Source organism: Salmo trutta, chromosome 34 (genome assembly GCF_901001165.1).
Source record: "Salmo trutta chromosome 34, fSalTru1.1, whole genome shotgun sequence".
Taxonomy (NCBI): domain Eukaryota; kingdom Metazoa; phylum Chordata; class Actinopteri; order Salmoniformes; family Salmonidae; genus Salmo; species Salmo trutta.
Window position 1 is genome coordinate 30,025,185 of NC_042990.1, and position 14,358 is coordinate 30,039,542.

The 14,358-nt window shown below is 41.7% G+C and overlaps 1 protein-coding gene across 2 annotated transcripts; it reads right to left on the reverse strand.

Moving 5' to 3' along the window:
• Positions 1–200: 200 nt before the first annotated feature.
• LOC115173987 (mitogen-activated protein kinase 15) lies at positions 201–14,063 on the reverse strand. Of its 2 annotated transcripts, XM_029732549.1 has the most exons (15): positions 13,766–14,063; positions 13,292–13,361; positions 11,486–11,584; positions 11,160–11,189; positions 10,141–10,231; positions 6,003–6,133; positions 5,657–5,820; positions 3,982–4,121; positions 3,776–3,833; positions 3,513–3,650; positions 2,927–3,032; positions 2,291–2,624; positions 1,962–2,095; positions 1,256–1,408; positions 201–963 (listed from the first exon to the last, which is right to left on the reverse strand). In XM_029732549.1, exons 1-15 carry the CDS (start codon positions 13,846–13,848, stop codon positions 769–771), a joined length of 1,926 nt encoding a protein of 641 aa, XP_029588409.1. In that variant the 5' UTR covers positions 13,849–14,063; the 3' UTR covers positions 201–768. The 2 variants fall into 2 exon arrangements, with proteins under 2 accessions (XP_029588409.1, XP_029588411.1); XM_029732551.1 differs by having other exon boundaries at positions 13,292–14,062.
• Between the last annotated feature and the right edge of the window lie 295 nt (positions 14,064–14,358).

Sequence of the window (14,358 nt, forward strand, 5' to 3'; positions counted from 1 at the left end):
ACCTAACACAAATCTATATGCTATTTTAATTGAAAACAAAGTATATTCACCGTTGAGTAACATGGTTTGATGTCAATACAATATGACTATGGTAAGAAAAACTGACGCATACATTTGGGTGTCAGCGTCCTACCTTTATATTAAACAGAGTGGTGTGTACTGTACTACCCATGAATATAAAAAACACATTCACACAAAGGTTTAAAAGAAAGTAGTCACAATTGCTTGCGGTCATCTTTTTAATATAAACCACAGGTTTGCTTTTCATACATCAACTGTCAACATTTCTTTTACTGTGTTGGAAGCACCATTTTGCAATAAAGTATATTGAATTTGCTTGCCAGGAAATTATGGCTAAAATAGTTATTTACTTATACACATTACAAATGTTTCCGTTTTACAAAAGTAGTGAATGACTAAATTAACATACATTTACACTGCTATGTCTTGTTCCCTCTAGTCTAGTATAAAGCATTTCGGTTTAAAACGCTTGCACATTTAGTTACATTAAACTAAGGGTCCATAGTCCCCATTTCCCAACAATACATTATTTCATAAAGAAAATGGGGTTAAATTGACTGTGTTAAATCATTGCCACTTTACTCCATGGATTTCCATCTCCATGGTTACTTCAATCTGTGCTGCTGAACTTTTATGTCTTGGAATAATATTTTCCTCCCAACTTTCCACTAGCCTGTTCCCTGTCACCTTGTCTCTTGCCCCGTCTGATGTCGGACAGTGTCCCATACATCCAGCATAGTGTGGTGGTTACTGTTGGTGTCGACTCCTCATAAGGTTGTCCAGTTCTGTCTTGTTGATGGTGCCGTAAGCCTGAGAGTAGCTGCCTAGTTTGGCACGGGGATCCCCGGCAGCCGCCATGTTGGCGTTACACTGGAAAACCTTCTTACTGAACCTGGGAGGAGGGGGCCGTGCCTCTCGTGACTGAGACTTGGACCGCTGGTTCTATATTCACCCCCCAAAAGGACCAAATGGAGAGAAAATCTGGGTTAGAGGGGGAGATTTCAAAATGTTATGAAGGTAAATATGGGACAATACAAGTCCTGTCCAATAACAAGAAGTAGTAGGATTCACTCCACAGCAGCTGAGTTCCCTGTTCCCAACAGGGTGATAATGAAACAGTCGGAAAGGACATTATAGATGATTTATGTATGGCATTGACATAAAACCTTAATAGTGACAGCAGCAACATTATATGAGATCATAGAGTATGACCTTGTTAATATAGCCCACTCACCAGGCGTGCAGAGGTGACACATATCCCTGAGGACACAGAGGGCTCGTCTCTGCGAACCAGTGGGTTGTTCTGAGGGTGGGAGAGGGTCAGGGAGAAGGAACGGGTACGGCTGACAGGGGCTGAGCGACCGTGCTGCAGAATCTGCTCCATAGACTGACAGATGGGGAGAGAGAGAGATCAAGAGAAAGACATTATTACATATCTTTTCCCCCCATGCATTGTATATTTTTCACTGGACACTGCAAATAACTTGTGCTGTGTAGTGATCATCAACACAATGTTTGATAAATCAAGAGTCTCTGTCTAATACATATGACTAAACATGCTTGTCTATCCAGTAATCTGTATTTTAGATATTCAAGGTGTCCACTGAATGTTGCTAGACCTCAGTCTGAATTGTGTGTAGTTCAATCCATTCCATTGTATTCTGGTATTAACAAGTGACGCTGCAACTAATCACTGAAGATCCTAGAACAAGGATCAAGGACACACTGATTACTTGCACAAACACATACGGTATACATATTACATCATGTATTTTAAGAGGATTTAAACTGGGTAATTTATTCTGCAACAATCTTTTTGATTTGTTGCTGATTATTGTTCCCTTGTTGCCGCTTGTATTGTATTAAACATGATCTATTGTATCTGTTGTAACTGAACTCTTTCCTGGGATCTGAGTTTTTCCTATCGCTGTGGTACTTACAACAGTGTTGCGAATAGCGCCCTCTGCTGGCGGTACAGTTACATTTTCATTACTCGTCTGTCCCTCCAGTTCCCTGCTGGCAGTACCGGAGCGAAAATAGTGAGGTGGTCCAGCCAGATTTCGAACAAAACCATCTGCGTGAGAGAAATAGAAGATAGTATGTGTCTGTGTGTATGAAGTATGAAGGTGTGTGTGAATGTGGGGGACCAAATCAAATAAAAATGTATTTGTCACTTACCGTAAAATGGTTACATACAAGCCCGGAGGGGATGGCTGCTGTTTTACCGCCTCCTAAACAATTGTGCTGTTTTGTGTGTTGGTGTACTCACTGGCAACGTGTGTGATGGGATTATATGTAGTCTTTCCCATGACGGGGCTAGCTGCAGGGCTGGTCCTCTCCAGGGACGGCTGGGTGGACACAGGTACGGTGATAACTGGATGAGCAGCCTGGTGTTCTGTCTTATCATGAGGGGATTTAACCCTAAGGTCCCCTCCACCAGCACCAGACACTGGCTCCAGCCCTCCTTTGTCCTTCCCAGTGGGCCTTTCCCTCCCATGGTCTCCACTGTCACACCCAGACCCTGACCTAGAGACAGGCTCCTCTTTCTTCCTCGGCATTACATGACGTGGCATTCTCCTTGTGGTCCTCTTCTCTAGAATCATCTTTTTCACAGGACAGATGAAAAAGTCACAGTATCTACAATAATTTTTATTTGTAATTCATTCATGTGATATATATTCATGTGATATATATATACATACATACATACATACATACATACATACATACATACATATATATATACACATACATACACACATACACATAATCCCCTGAAAGGAATTAGTTTAACACTGTATTAGTAACTGTTAAAAACTTGGCAGTAATGGTCCACCCTAAGCGAACCAAACACAGAACATGAGACAGGTGTTCAGTTCATCATCCTCTCTCCCCTCAGTATTACCTCATACAGTTTATTACGGTACTGAACCACCGACAACTGGACATCATCATCCACAGGCAGGATCACATCAGAGTCCAGACCTGGCTCCTTGGCTGGGTTGTGGAATCTCCAGTGACATGAAGAGGAAAAACACAAAGATGACAACGCAACACAAATAGATGTATCCATTGTTAAATCCAAGACTAGCCATGCATACTGACTTGACAAATCGCGCTACTCAGTAACACTGTAACATAAACAAACAAAACGGAAAACACTTTGGCTGTGTCCCGAACGGCACACTATTCCCAATATAGGGACCCTGGTCAAAAGTAGTGCACTATGTAGGGAACAGGGTGCCATTTGGGAAGCAACCTACATACTGTATATAGTAACAGGCGTGAACTTAAACCCTTTGTTTATAACAGAAATGATCAGCATTGGCATCACTAGAGGATTCACGCATTATGTCATCAAACAGTTTTGCTTGCTCTTTGGGCTATAGGCTAGGTTACTCTAAAGCTCCTTGTGACAACTGCTGATTTAAAAAGGACTATAAAGCACATTGCACTACATTTTAATGTATGAGATGTGCTGTATAAGGTACCTGGAGACGTAGAGGTGCTGCAGGGCCTGCTCAGCGGTCAGCCTCTTGTCTGGGTTGAACACCAGCAGGCGACGCACCAGGTCTAGGGCATCCGGGGGCACCGACGATTGCAGAATATCCTCTAGAGGCACCTGGGGCCTGGACACAGACAAATACAGTGCAGCGCAGTGAATACATGTCTACAAATGTCTAGACAGCTGACTCAGCACCTTTATATAGACGTTTACTTCTGTTGGACCCAGTAGATTTCCACTATGACTTACTTCAGTAGCATCCTCTGAATCACAGAGGCACCATACTCAGATCTGATCGAAAGTATGTCTGAAAACAAAATCCCAAATTATTACTAAGGTAATGATCAGTTGGTCAGTTAGGGGCATAACAACTTGATTCCCACTACTAGTGCTCAACAACCAAATAGCCCACTAGCAATGATCTGTGAACCCTGCAGCGAGGACTAAATACTCACCCTCTGGGCTAGGGTGTGGAATTGCACTCATTATTTTCTCTATCTGGTTGATGGTGGAAGTTCCAGGGAAAAGGGGCTGCCCAAGCAGCATCTCTCCTAGGATACAACCTATACTCCACATGTCGACCCCCTTTGTGTATCTGTTGAAGAAATCAAAGAATTTTCATGGACTGACTTCCAATATGCAGGTTTCTGCATGGCTACTACTTACTCACATCAAGTACATTGATGTCGCAAAAGGGCAACTCATTTTAACATTACAAACTTACAATAATAATATTTAATTTGTACAGCGCATTTCTCACCCTCAGCCCACATCATTTTCAATGGCAGAGAGAGAGAAAGAGATAAACATATACATTAAAAAGTTGAGAAAAAAATTATTATAATATATATATATATATACACACACACACTTCATATTCTCCAGCTCCACTCCCAACATCAACATGTGAAAATGGCGCTTTTCTATGTTTGGTAGTAGTATTTCCAATGACGTCATCTGATTTAACCAATTATGGATCTGTGCATTTCACCATATATATATATATATATATATATATATATATATTTTTTTTTATAAGGTGAAATGCACACATCCATACAAAACAAAAATGGCCGCATCCCGCAAAACACCAGTCTCAACGTCAACAGTGAAGAGGCGACTCTGGGATGCTGGCCTTCTAGGCAGAGTTGCAAAGAAAAAGCCATATCTCAGACTGGCCAATAAAAAGAAAAAGGGCAAAAGAACACAGACACTGGACAGAGGAACTCTGCCTTGAAGGCCAGCATCCCAGAGTCGCCTCTTCACTGTTGACGTTGAGACTGGTGTTTTGCGGGTACTATTTAATGAAGCTGCCAGTTGAGGACTTGTGAGGCGCCTGTTTCTCAAACTAGACATTCTAATGTACTTGTCCTCTTGCTCAGTTGTGCATTGGGGCCTCCCACTCTTTCTATTCTGGTTAGGGCCAATTTGCGCTGTTCTGTGAAGAGAACAGTTGACAGTGTTGTACGAGATCTTCAGTTTCTTGGCAAATTCTCTCATGGAATAGCCTTCATTTCTCAGAACAAGAATAGACTGACGAGATTCAGAAGAAAGGTCTTTGTTTCTGGACATTTTGAGCCTGTAATCAAACCCACAAATCCTGATGCTCCAGATACTCAACTAGTCTAAAGAAGGACAGTTTTATTGCTTCTTTAATCTGCACAACAGTTTTCAGCTGTGCTAACACAATTGCAAAGGGTTTTCTAATGATCAATTAGCCTTTTAAAATGATAAACTTGGATTAGCTAATACAACGTGCCATTGGAACACAGGAGTGATGGTTGCTGATACGCCTATGTAGATATTCCATTAAAAACAAATCTGCCGTTTCCAGCTACAATAGTCATTTACAATGTCTACACTGTATTTCTGATCAATTTGATGTTATTTTAATGGACAAAATAATTGCTTTTCTTTCAAAACAAGGACATTTCTAAGTGACCCCAAACTTTTGAACAGTAGTATGTATGTATGTATGTATGTATGATATATATATATATATATATATATATATATATATATATATACACACACATACATTTTCATTCAAGCCTCAAAGGAATGGCTCAGCTACTTGGGAAAAGTAGGCCATACAGTGCACTGCTCCATGTAATCCCAGTGCGTGTGTACCTTGAGGAGCCCAGCAGGATCTCAGGAGCTCTGTACCACCGCGTCGCCACATACTCGGTCAGCGCCGGGTTCCCAGCATCCTCCTGGATCTGGCAGAGAGACCTCGCTAAACCGAAGTCACAAAGTTTCACAAAGCAATCCGCGTCAAGTAGAATATTGGAGGGCTATGGGAAGAGAAAAGTAAATTCAATCATGTCATCAAAATAGTTATTCTCCAGATAAACAAAAGAAGAATTGGATAGCGTCACCCATACTGGTGGCACCAGCACATCTGCAAATGCAGTAATGTCATAATCTCAATATACACAGTTCTTAGTACATTGACAATTTAACCATTGTACTGTACCTTCTGGTCTCTGTGGATGACATTGCCTGAGTGCATGTATTTGGTGGCCTTGAGGAGTTGATGCATGATATAGCGTTTATGGATGTCTTTCAGCAGGTTGCCTTTCTTTATCACCGCATGCAGGTCGGTGTCTGCAACACACAGGTGGTAAAAACACTAATAACCAACAGGAATCGTAAACAAATTAAATCATCCAGAATTGAACTTTAATTCATACCACACTTAGAATAATGACACTTTGAAAACACCTTTCCACAAACACACAATGAATTTAACAGTCAAGTGAATGACAAATCAGACATGTCACGTTTCCCATAAACAATCTACGCACTCCTGCAGTGACCCCAAAATGTTAGCAAGTGTGGCGGTGGGCGAATGCCAGGGGCACCAGGTGCAGTGATGCGGGTCCACACACTAAGAGATTAGACTGCAGGGAACAGAGAGAAGTCCAATGTGGGGACTCAGCATGCATAGTAGGCAGCCAAGAGAGGAGCCCTCCCCATCACCCTTTCTTCTGGTGCCCGGTTTAAACTGCTGAATAACCTTGCCTGCATTCTTTGTGCTGTCATTTTAAAATGGCCGACCCAATCAAATTTAGCACAGGGTAGGTGGCCAATAATAAATACTGTGGCAAAGCCTTGAAAATGTATTTTTGTAGGCATCAGGGTGATTTACACGATCAAGACTTGTCAATGCAAGCATCCTGCATGTACAGTACCAGTCAAAAGTTTGGACACACCTAATCATTTAAGGGTTTTTCTTTATTTTGACATTTTCTACATTGTAAAATAATAGTGAAGACATCAACACTATCAAATAACACATATGGAATCATGTAGTAAAAAAAGTGTTAAACAAATCTAAATATACACTGCTCAAAAAAATAAAGGGAACACTTAAACAACACAATGTAACTCCAAGTCAATCACACTTCTGTGAAATCAAACTGTCCACTTAGGAAGCAACACTGATTGACAATAAATTTCACATGCTGTTGTGCAAATGGAATAGACAACAGGTGGAAATTATAGGCAATTAGCAAGACACCCCCAATAAAGGAGTGGTTCTGCAGGTGGTGACCACAGACCACTTATCAGTTCCTATGCTTCCTGGCTGATGTTTTGGTCACTTTTGAATGCTGGCGGTGCTTTCACTCTAGTGGTAGCATGAGACGGAGTCTACAACCCACACAAGTGGCTCAGGTAGTGCAGCTCATCCAGGATGGCACATCAATGCGAGCTGTGGCAAGAAGATTTGCTGTGTCTGTCAGCGTAGTGTCCAGAGCATGGAGGCGCTACCAGGAGACAGGCCAGTACATCAGGAGACGTGGAGGAGGCCGTAGGAGGGCAACAACCCAACAGCAGGACCGCTACCTCCGCCTTTGTGCAAGGAGGAGCAGGAGGAGCACTGCCAGAGCCCTGCAAAATGACCTCCAGCAGGCCACAGATGTGCATGTGTCTGCTCAAACGGTCAGAAACAGACTCCATGAGGGTGGTATGAGGGCCCGACGTCCACAGGTGGGGGTTGTGCTTACAGCCCAACACCGTGCAGGACGTTTGGCATTTGCCAGAGAACACCAAGATTGGCAAATTCGCCACTGGTGCCCTGTGCTCTTCACAGATGAAGCAGGTTCACACTGAGCACATGTGACAGACGTGACAGAGTCTGGAGACGCCGTGGAGAACGTTCTGCTGCCTGCAACATCCTCCAGCATGACCGGTTTGGCAGTGGGTCAGTCATGGTGTGGGGTGGCATTTCTTTGGGGGGCCGCACAGCCCTCCATGTGCTCGCCAGAGGTAGCCTGACTGCCATTAGGTACCGAGATCCTCAGACCCCTTGTGAGACCATATGCTGGTGCGGTTGGCCCTGGGTTCCTCCTAATGCAAACAATGCTAGACCTCATGTGGCTGGAGTGTGTCAGCAGTTCCTGCAAGAGGAAGGCATTGATGCTATAGGACTGGCCCGCCCGTTCCCCAGACCGGAATCCAATTGAGCACATCTGGGATATCATGTCTCGCTCCATCCACCAACGCCACGTTGCACCACAGACTGTCCAGGAATTGGCGGATGCTTTAGTCCAGGTCTGGGAGGAGATGCCTCAGGAGACCATCCGCCACCTCATCAGGAGCATGCCCAGGCATTGTAGGGAGGTCATACAGGCACGTGGAGGCCACACACACTACTGAGCCTCATTTTGACTTGTTTTAAGGACATTACATCAAAGTTAGATCAGCCTGTAGTGTGGTTTTCCACTTTAATTTTGAGTGTGACTCCAAATCCAGACCTCCATGGGTTGATAAATTGGATTTCCATTGATTATTTTTGTGTGATTTTGTTGTCAGCACATTCAACTATGTAAAGAAAAAAGTATTTAATAAGATTATTTCATTCATTCAGATCTAGGATGTGTTATTTTAGTGTTCCCTTTATTTTTTTGAGCAGTATATTTTAGATTATTCAAAGTAGCTACCCTTTGCACACTCTTGGCATTCTCTCAACCAGCTTCATGAAGAATGCTTTTCCAAATGTCTTGAAGGAGTTTCCACATATGCTGAGCACTTGTTGGGTGCTTTTCCTTTACTCTGCGGTCCAATTCATCCCGAACCATCTCAATTGGGTTGAGGTCGGGTGATTGTGGAGACCAGGTCATCTGATGCAGCACTCCATAATTCTCCTTCTTGGTCAAATAGCCCTTACACAGCCTGGAGGTGTGTTTTGGGTCATTGTCCTGTTGAAAAACAAATGATAGTCCCACTAAGTCAAACCACATGGGATGGCATATCGCTGCAGAATGCTGTGGTATCCATGCTGGTTAGTGTGCCTTGAATTCTAAATAAATCACAGACGGTCACTAGCAAAGCACCCCCACACCATCACACCACCTCCATGCCTCACGGTGCGAACCACACATGTGGAGATCATCCGTTCACCTACTCTGCGTCTCACAAAGACATGGAGGTTGGAACCAAAAATATCAAAGGACAGATTTACACCAGTCTAATGTCCATTGCTCGTGTTTCTTGGCCCAAGCAAGTCTCTTCTTATTATTGGTGTCCTTTAGTAGTGGTTTCTTTGCAGCAATTTGACCATGAAGGCCTGATTCACACAGTCTCCTCTGAACAGTTGATGTTGAGATGTGTCTGTTACTTGAACTCTGGGAAGCATTTATTTGTGCTGCAATCGGAGGTGCAGTTAACTCTAATGAACTTATCCTCTGCAGCAGAGGTAACTCTGGGTCTTCCTTTCCTGTGTCGGTCCTCATGAGAGCCAGTTATCATAGTGCTGATGGTTTTTGTGACTGCACTTGAAGAAACTTTCAAAGTTCTTGAAACTTTCCAGATTGACTGATCTTCATGTCTTAAAGGGGCGGCAGGTAATCTTGTGGTTAAAGCGTTGGGCCTGTAACCGAAAGGATGCTGGATCAAATCCCCAAGCTGACAAGGTACAAATCTGTCCTTGATATCGGCCCCGGTACGCCGTCATTGTAAATAAGAATTTATTCTTAACTGACTTGCCTAGTCAAATAAAGGTTACATTTAAAAACAATTAAAATAACTTACAAGTAATGATGGACTGTTGTTTCTCTTTGCTTATTGAGCTGTTCTTGCCATAATATGGACTTGGTCTTTTACCAAACAGGGCTATCTTCTGTATACCACCCCTACCTTGTCACAACACAACTGATTGGCTCAAACACATTAAGAAGGAAAGAAATTCCACAAATTAACAAGGCACACCTGTTAATTGAAATGCATTCCCGGTGACTATCTCCTGAAGCTGGTTGAGAGAATGCCAAGAGTGTACAAAGCTGTCATCAAGGGAAAGGGTGGCTACTTTGAATAACCTCAAATTTATTTTGATTTGATAAACACTTTTTTGGTTACTACATGATTCCATATGTGTTATTTCATAGTTTTGATGTCTTCACTATTATCTACAATGTAGAAAACAGTACAAATAAACAAAAACCCTGGAATGAGTACAGTAGGTGTCCAAACATTTGACTGGTACTACAAATCTGTTATTACCAAATAGGCATTTTATATGATACCATCTCACATATCACCACACTCATCAAGTGAAATCAAATGAATATTCAAAATGGATGTAAACAGATAATCCACATAAGAGTCCTCACCCATGTATTCAAAGACCAGGTAAATATCTTTGTCATTTTGAGCTCTGATGACATTCAGCAGTTTGACGATGTTGGCATGATCTCCAAACTCCTGCAGGGAGAAATACATAACAGTTTAGATAACACACGCACGCACGCACACATACTCCTCAAAGACCACCGTAATTGAGTGAAATCAATGTTAAGACTGCAAATCTTCTTAGGGATAGTGACATAACCAACACCACCTAGACTGTTCTTAACGTTTAGATGCGTTGTTATGTAAACCCTCTCCACTATGGTGCCAGTGTTTCTGTGGGAGATGGCAATAGCTGATTATGGACACTGACACACAGTTTACAGACTTGGGCTCTGTTTTTCCTGGCCACAGAGGATGGGAACAAAAACTGACCACACTGTTTTCTTTTCCCTGTGTGACCAGTTTTCTGTTCACTTTCAATAGGTCAGAATATATGGCCACCCTATGGATGATTAACTAAGCACCAAATCACACTGCAAACTGTCCACAATACTGTTAGTAGTCTCTTTAAAATGGTACAGGTGTTGTATCTGTGAACCTGGACTAAGGCTTCTGTTCAACTACAGAATAAACTAAACAAAACTGTTTCTGTCTAGACTACGAGTCTTTATCATATGGAATTATTTTATGCATACATTTCAAAACCATGCCATAAAAATGTTCATGTCCATTTTGTTATGTGTAATCTCTCTGGTGGACAGGCTACGTTTATGTGAGATTTTCGGTTCTAGGTTGCCCAGATTATGTTATACACAATTTTAGATACAACAGTTCAGCACTTGGCAGGGTCTAATCAGCATCAAGGAGTCTTCCTGAAAAGCAGGAGCCATCTGGTGTTTACATTACGGTATGCAAACACGGTCCCTGTGTACACAGCAACATGACCATTCCACTCAGGCTATATACACTAGCTGGCTGCGGTTGTGCTCCATTTCAAACAATTGAACCACTCACTTCAATTTTCCAATTGTTGCTAACTGAAATAGATATTCATTCTTACCTGAAGAAACATTATTTCTCTGAATGTCCTCTGTGGAGAAAAAATAACATTGGGAAGATGTAGGAAAGGCCAAAGTAATTTTAATTGACAATGTATTTAATCATTAACAGACTAAATGAAACAAGTTGTTTGAGAACCCCTGGCCCTTACAGTATTGCCATAAAATTATAATTAGATTAAGTCAAGGTTGTTGAACAGGGACTTTTTTGTTACTCTCCTCAAACTGTCACAACATTAAGAGATCATACCTCTGTAGCTACATCTACTTAGTGGCAGACAAAACTAGCAGCCAATGTCAATGACCAATATCATCATGTATCACAAACCTGGGCATCAGTCCTATTCCTGAAGGCATCAAATATTTTCTTTACAGCCACAACTTCTCCTGTCTGTCTGTCCACAGCCTTCCATACAATCCCATATGCCTGGACACAGAGTGGATAAAGAGATACAAAACTGATAGTGAATCATTATCAGGATTAAAAGGTAAAACAAAACAGCCACAGGACTATAGTTGAGCCCTAAGATAAACTCAAAGCACAATATTGGAAACACAGGGAAGTAGAGTAGAGAGTAAGGAAAGAAAACGTTCTTGGGAGCGATTACTAAGCACTTTTAGAGTCAGCAGCACACCGAGGAGAGGGACTGGTTATGACATCAATGGGTGAGAAGAAGAGAAGACATAATCAGGGAACACTAGACACTGGTCCCTCTGGCGTCAGAGACTTGCTGCTTAGCGAGCATAGCAAGGCTAACTTTAATACTGTCAGACAGACTGAAAACTGGAAGACCTTTGGGGGAAGGTTATGGTCTTGGAACTTATAAGGGTACTCTTGGTATTGTAACCTAGGAATAGTGCCCAACAACAGCACATCGGTCCCCCCCTTGGGTAAAACTGAATTGTAGTAAACGTGCTGAAAGCTCACTCCACAGCTAGCTTGAAATGTTGCCGATGGAGCTATCCAATTGGTGCCTTTTGTATAGCTCAAACAGTTGGTACATTGTCAAGCAGGGTCACGTGTGTTCGCGAGAATACGATCACTGGTTCGAGCAGGGTATGGGGGCAGGGACAGTAGAGGAAGACGTACTGTGAGCAGCACACCGATGTCAGATTCATTACTGTATTATTGACTGTATGTTTGTTTATTCCATGTGTAACTGTGTTGTTGTATGTGTCAAACTGCTTTGCTTTATCTTGGCCAGGTCCCAGTTATAAATGAGAACTTGTTCTCAACTAGCCTACCTGGTTAAATAAAGGTGAAATAAAAAAATGAACACCTGTGTAATAGGACCCATGGCCTCCCCTCAAGGGAAGGTTCTAGGTAGTATTGTGTGACGCATCTACATGACTCAACAGTTTGCCACCTGGCAATATACAGTTCAGAGATATAATAAGCATCAGGGAGGCTAGATCTAGCACATGGTGAAACTCTCTTATTGTTTTGTCAAGAGAAAGAAAACAGGTCTTCCATTATCCTATGTCTAGGGAAAAACCAAAACAAAAGCTTTGGACTCAGAAGTCAGGGATTTTTCTATTTCCCTAGTATCAAAGTCTGCTGATCTGTCTGAAAAAAATGTCTTGTTCTGAAAAAATGTATAATCCTCCAGTTTATGGCATCAGTATTCACAGAGACAAAGTTTGGGGAATTTTAAGAATTGTTCTTAAAGGAATAACTTGGGAGGTAAACGTGAAAAGTAGCAATGTGTGTAATTCAATTACTATTTCTATAAAATAAAATGGATTTCAAAAGCGACTTTTGTTACTATTTCTTTAGTTAGTACTCATCACGTCAATCAAATCCATACCATGACACACAACCACTTGTTCTTTGTATTTATTTGCTTGACAGCAAATAGTGTGCAATTTATATTTTTTTTTATTAATTTACCTTTATTTAACTTGGCAAGTCATTAAGAACAAATTCTTATTTACAATGACGGCCTACCCCAAACCTGGACGTCGCTGGGCCAATTGTGCGCCACCCTATGGGACTTAATTACCGCCGGATGTGATACAGCTTGTCATTCATGAGTTTGACTTTCACATTACTATTGTCAGATTTTTTATTTTTTACAACAAATACATTTTTTCCCCAGAACTATAAAAACTGGGGACAGACAAAATTACTTACCCCCTTTCCAAGTCTTTTCTTTATTTCATATTTCATGGAAATATGATCCTCCACTTCCGTGACGTTCATCCTAATTATTTGTTTAGATAGTTAACTCTTATGCAATGTTTTTCATTCCTTTTTGGTAATTACAAAGTAACGGTCAGCCACAAGTCGAAATTCTGCAAGGAAACACTTGAATCAACTGTTTTCAGAACGTCCATGATCAAGGTATCAACTTCCTTTGCAGCTGCAATCTCCATATGACTACACACATTTTTTTTAACAACTTTCGTTTGAAGGAGTTGAATATAAACAGTTAGCTAAATACAAAAATCACGATTCATGTGTTGTTGTTTGGCAGCCAGTTCTGCTTGCAGCAGCGCGCTAACTAGCTTCTTTGAACTTCTGAGCTAATGTTGAATGGTTATTGATCAATCACTGTCGTTGCCCACCGATACATTCCTTAACAAATATCTCCCTCCCGAAAATTACCGATGGTCTTTTTTGAAAGTTCTGAAACAGTCCGGTTCAAGGATATCGGCGACAGGTGTTGATTGCTGGATACAAACAAGCATATCGGTTCGTTTTGTAATTGTTTGTCGTCCTGGAGACGCAACTATACGCTGCTGTACGGTTTCCGAAGTCAAAATGTACTATATCGTAACAATTAATGGGGAAAAAAAAGAGCTTTTTGGTCTTAATTTAAGGTTAGGCATTAGGTTTGCAGTGTGGTTAAATTCACGATTAAAATAACTTTTTAATTAGATCAATTGTAGAAGTAGGCGGGGTTTATGACTTTGTGGCTGTGGTAACTAGTGACAACCGTCCCAAAAGCTTTTAAAGGAGCCGTACGCTTTATTTTATGAATCGATAAGTGGGATGCACTGTTGAGCGCTACATCCCGCGGGGTTTGTGCTGACTGTACGGAGATTGTGACAGCCGGTTAAATGGCATCCCTTGAGAAGGCAAGAACAAGATGTATGGCAGGAGAAGTGCAGTATTATCATAAGGCGACATATACTTGGAATACAGAGGAGGAATGGCGGGAAAAAGAGGCTGAGGAGGTCTAAGAGAGAGAGGGGGAG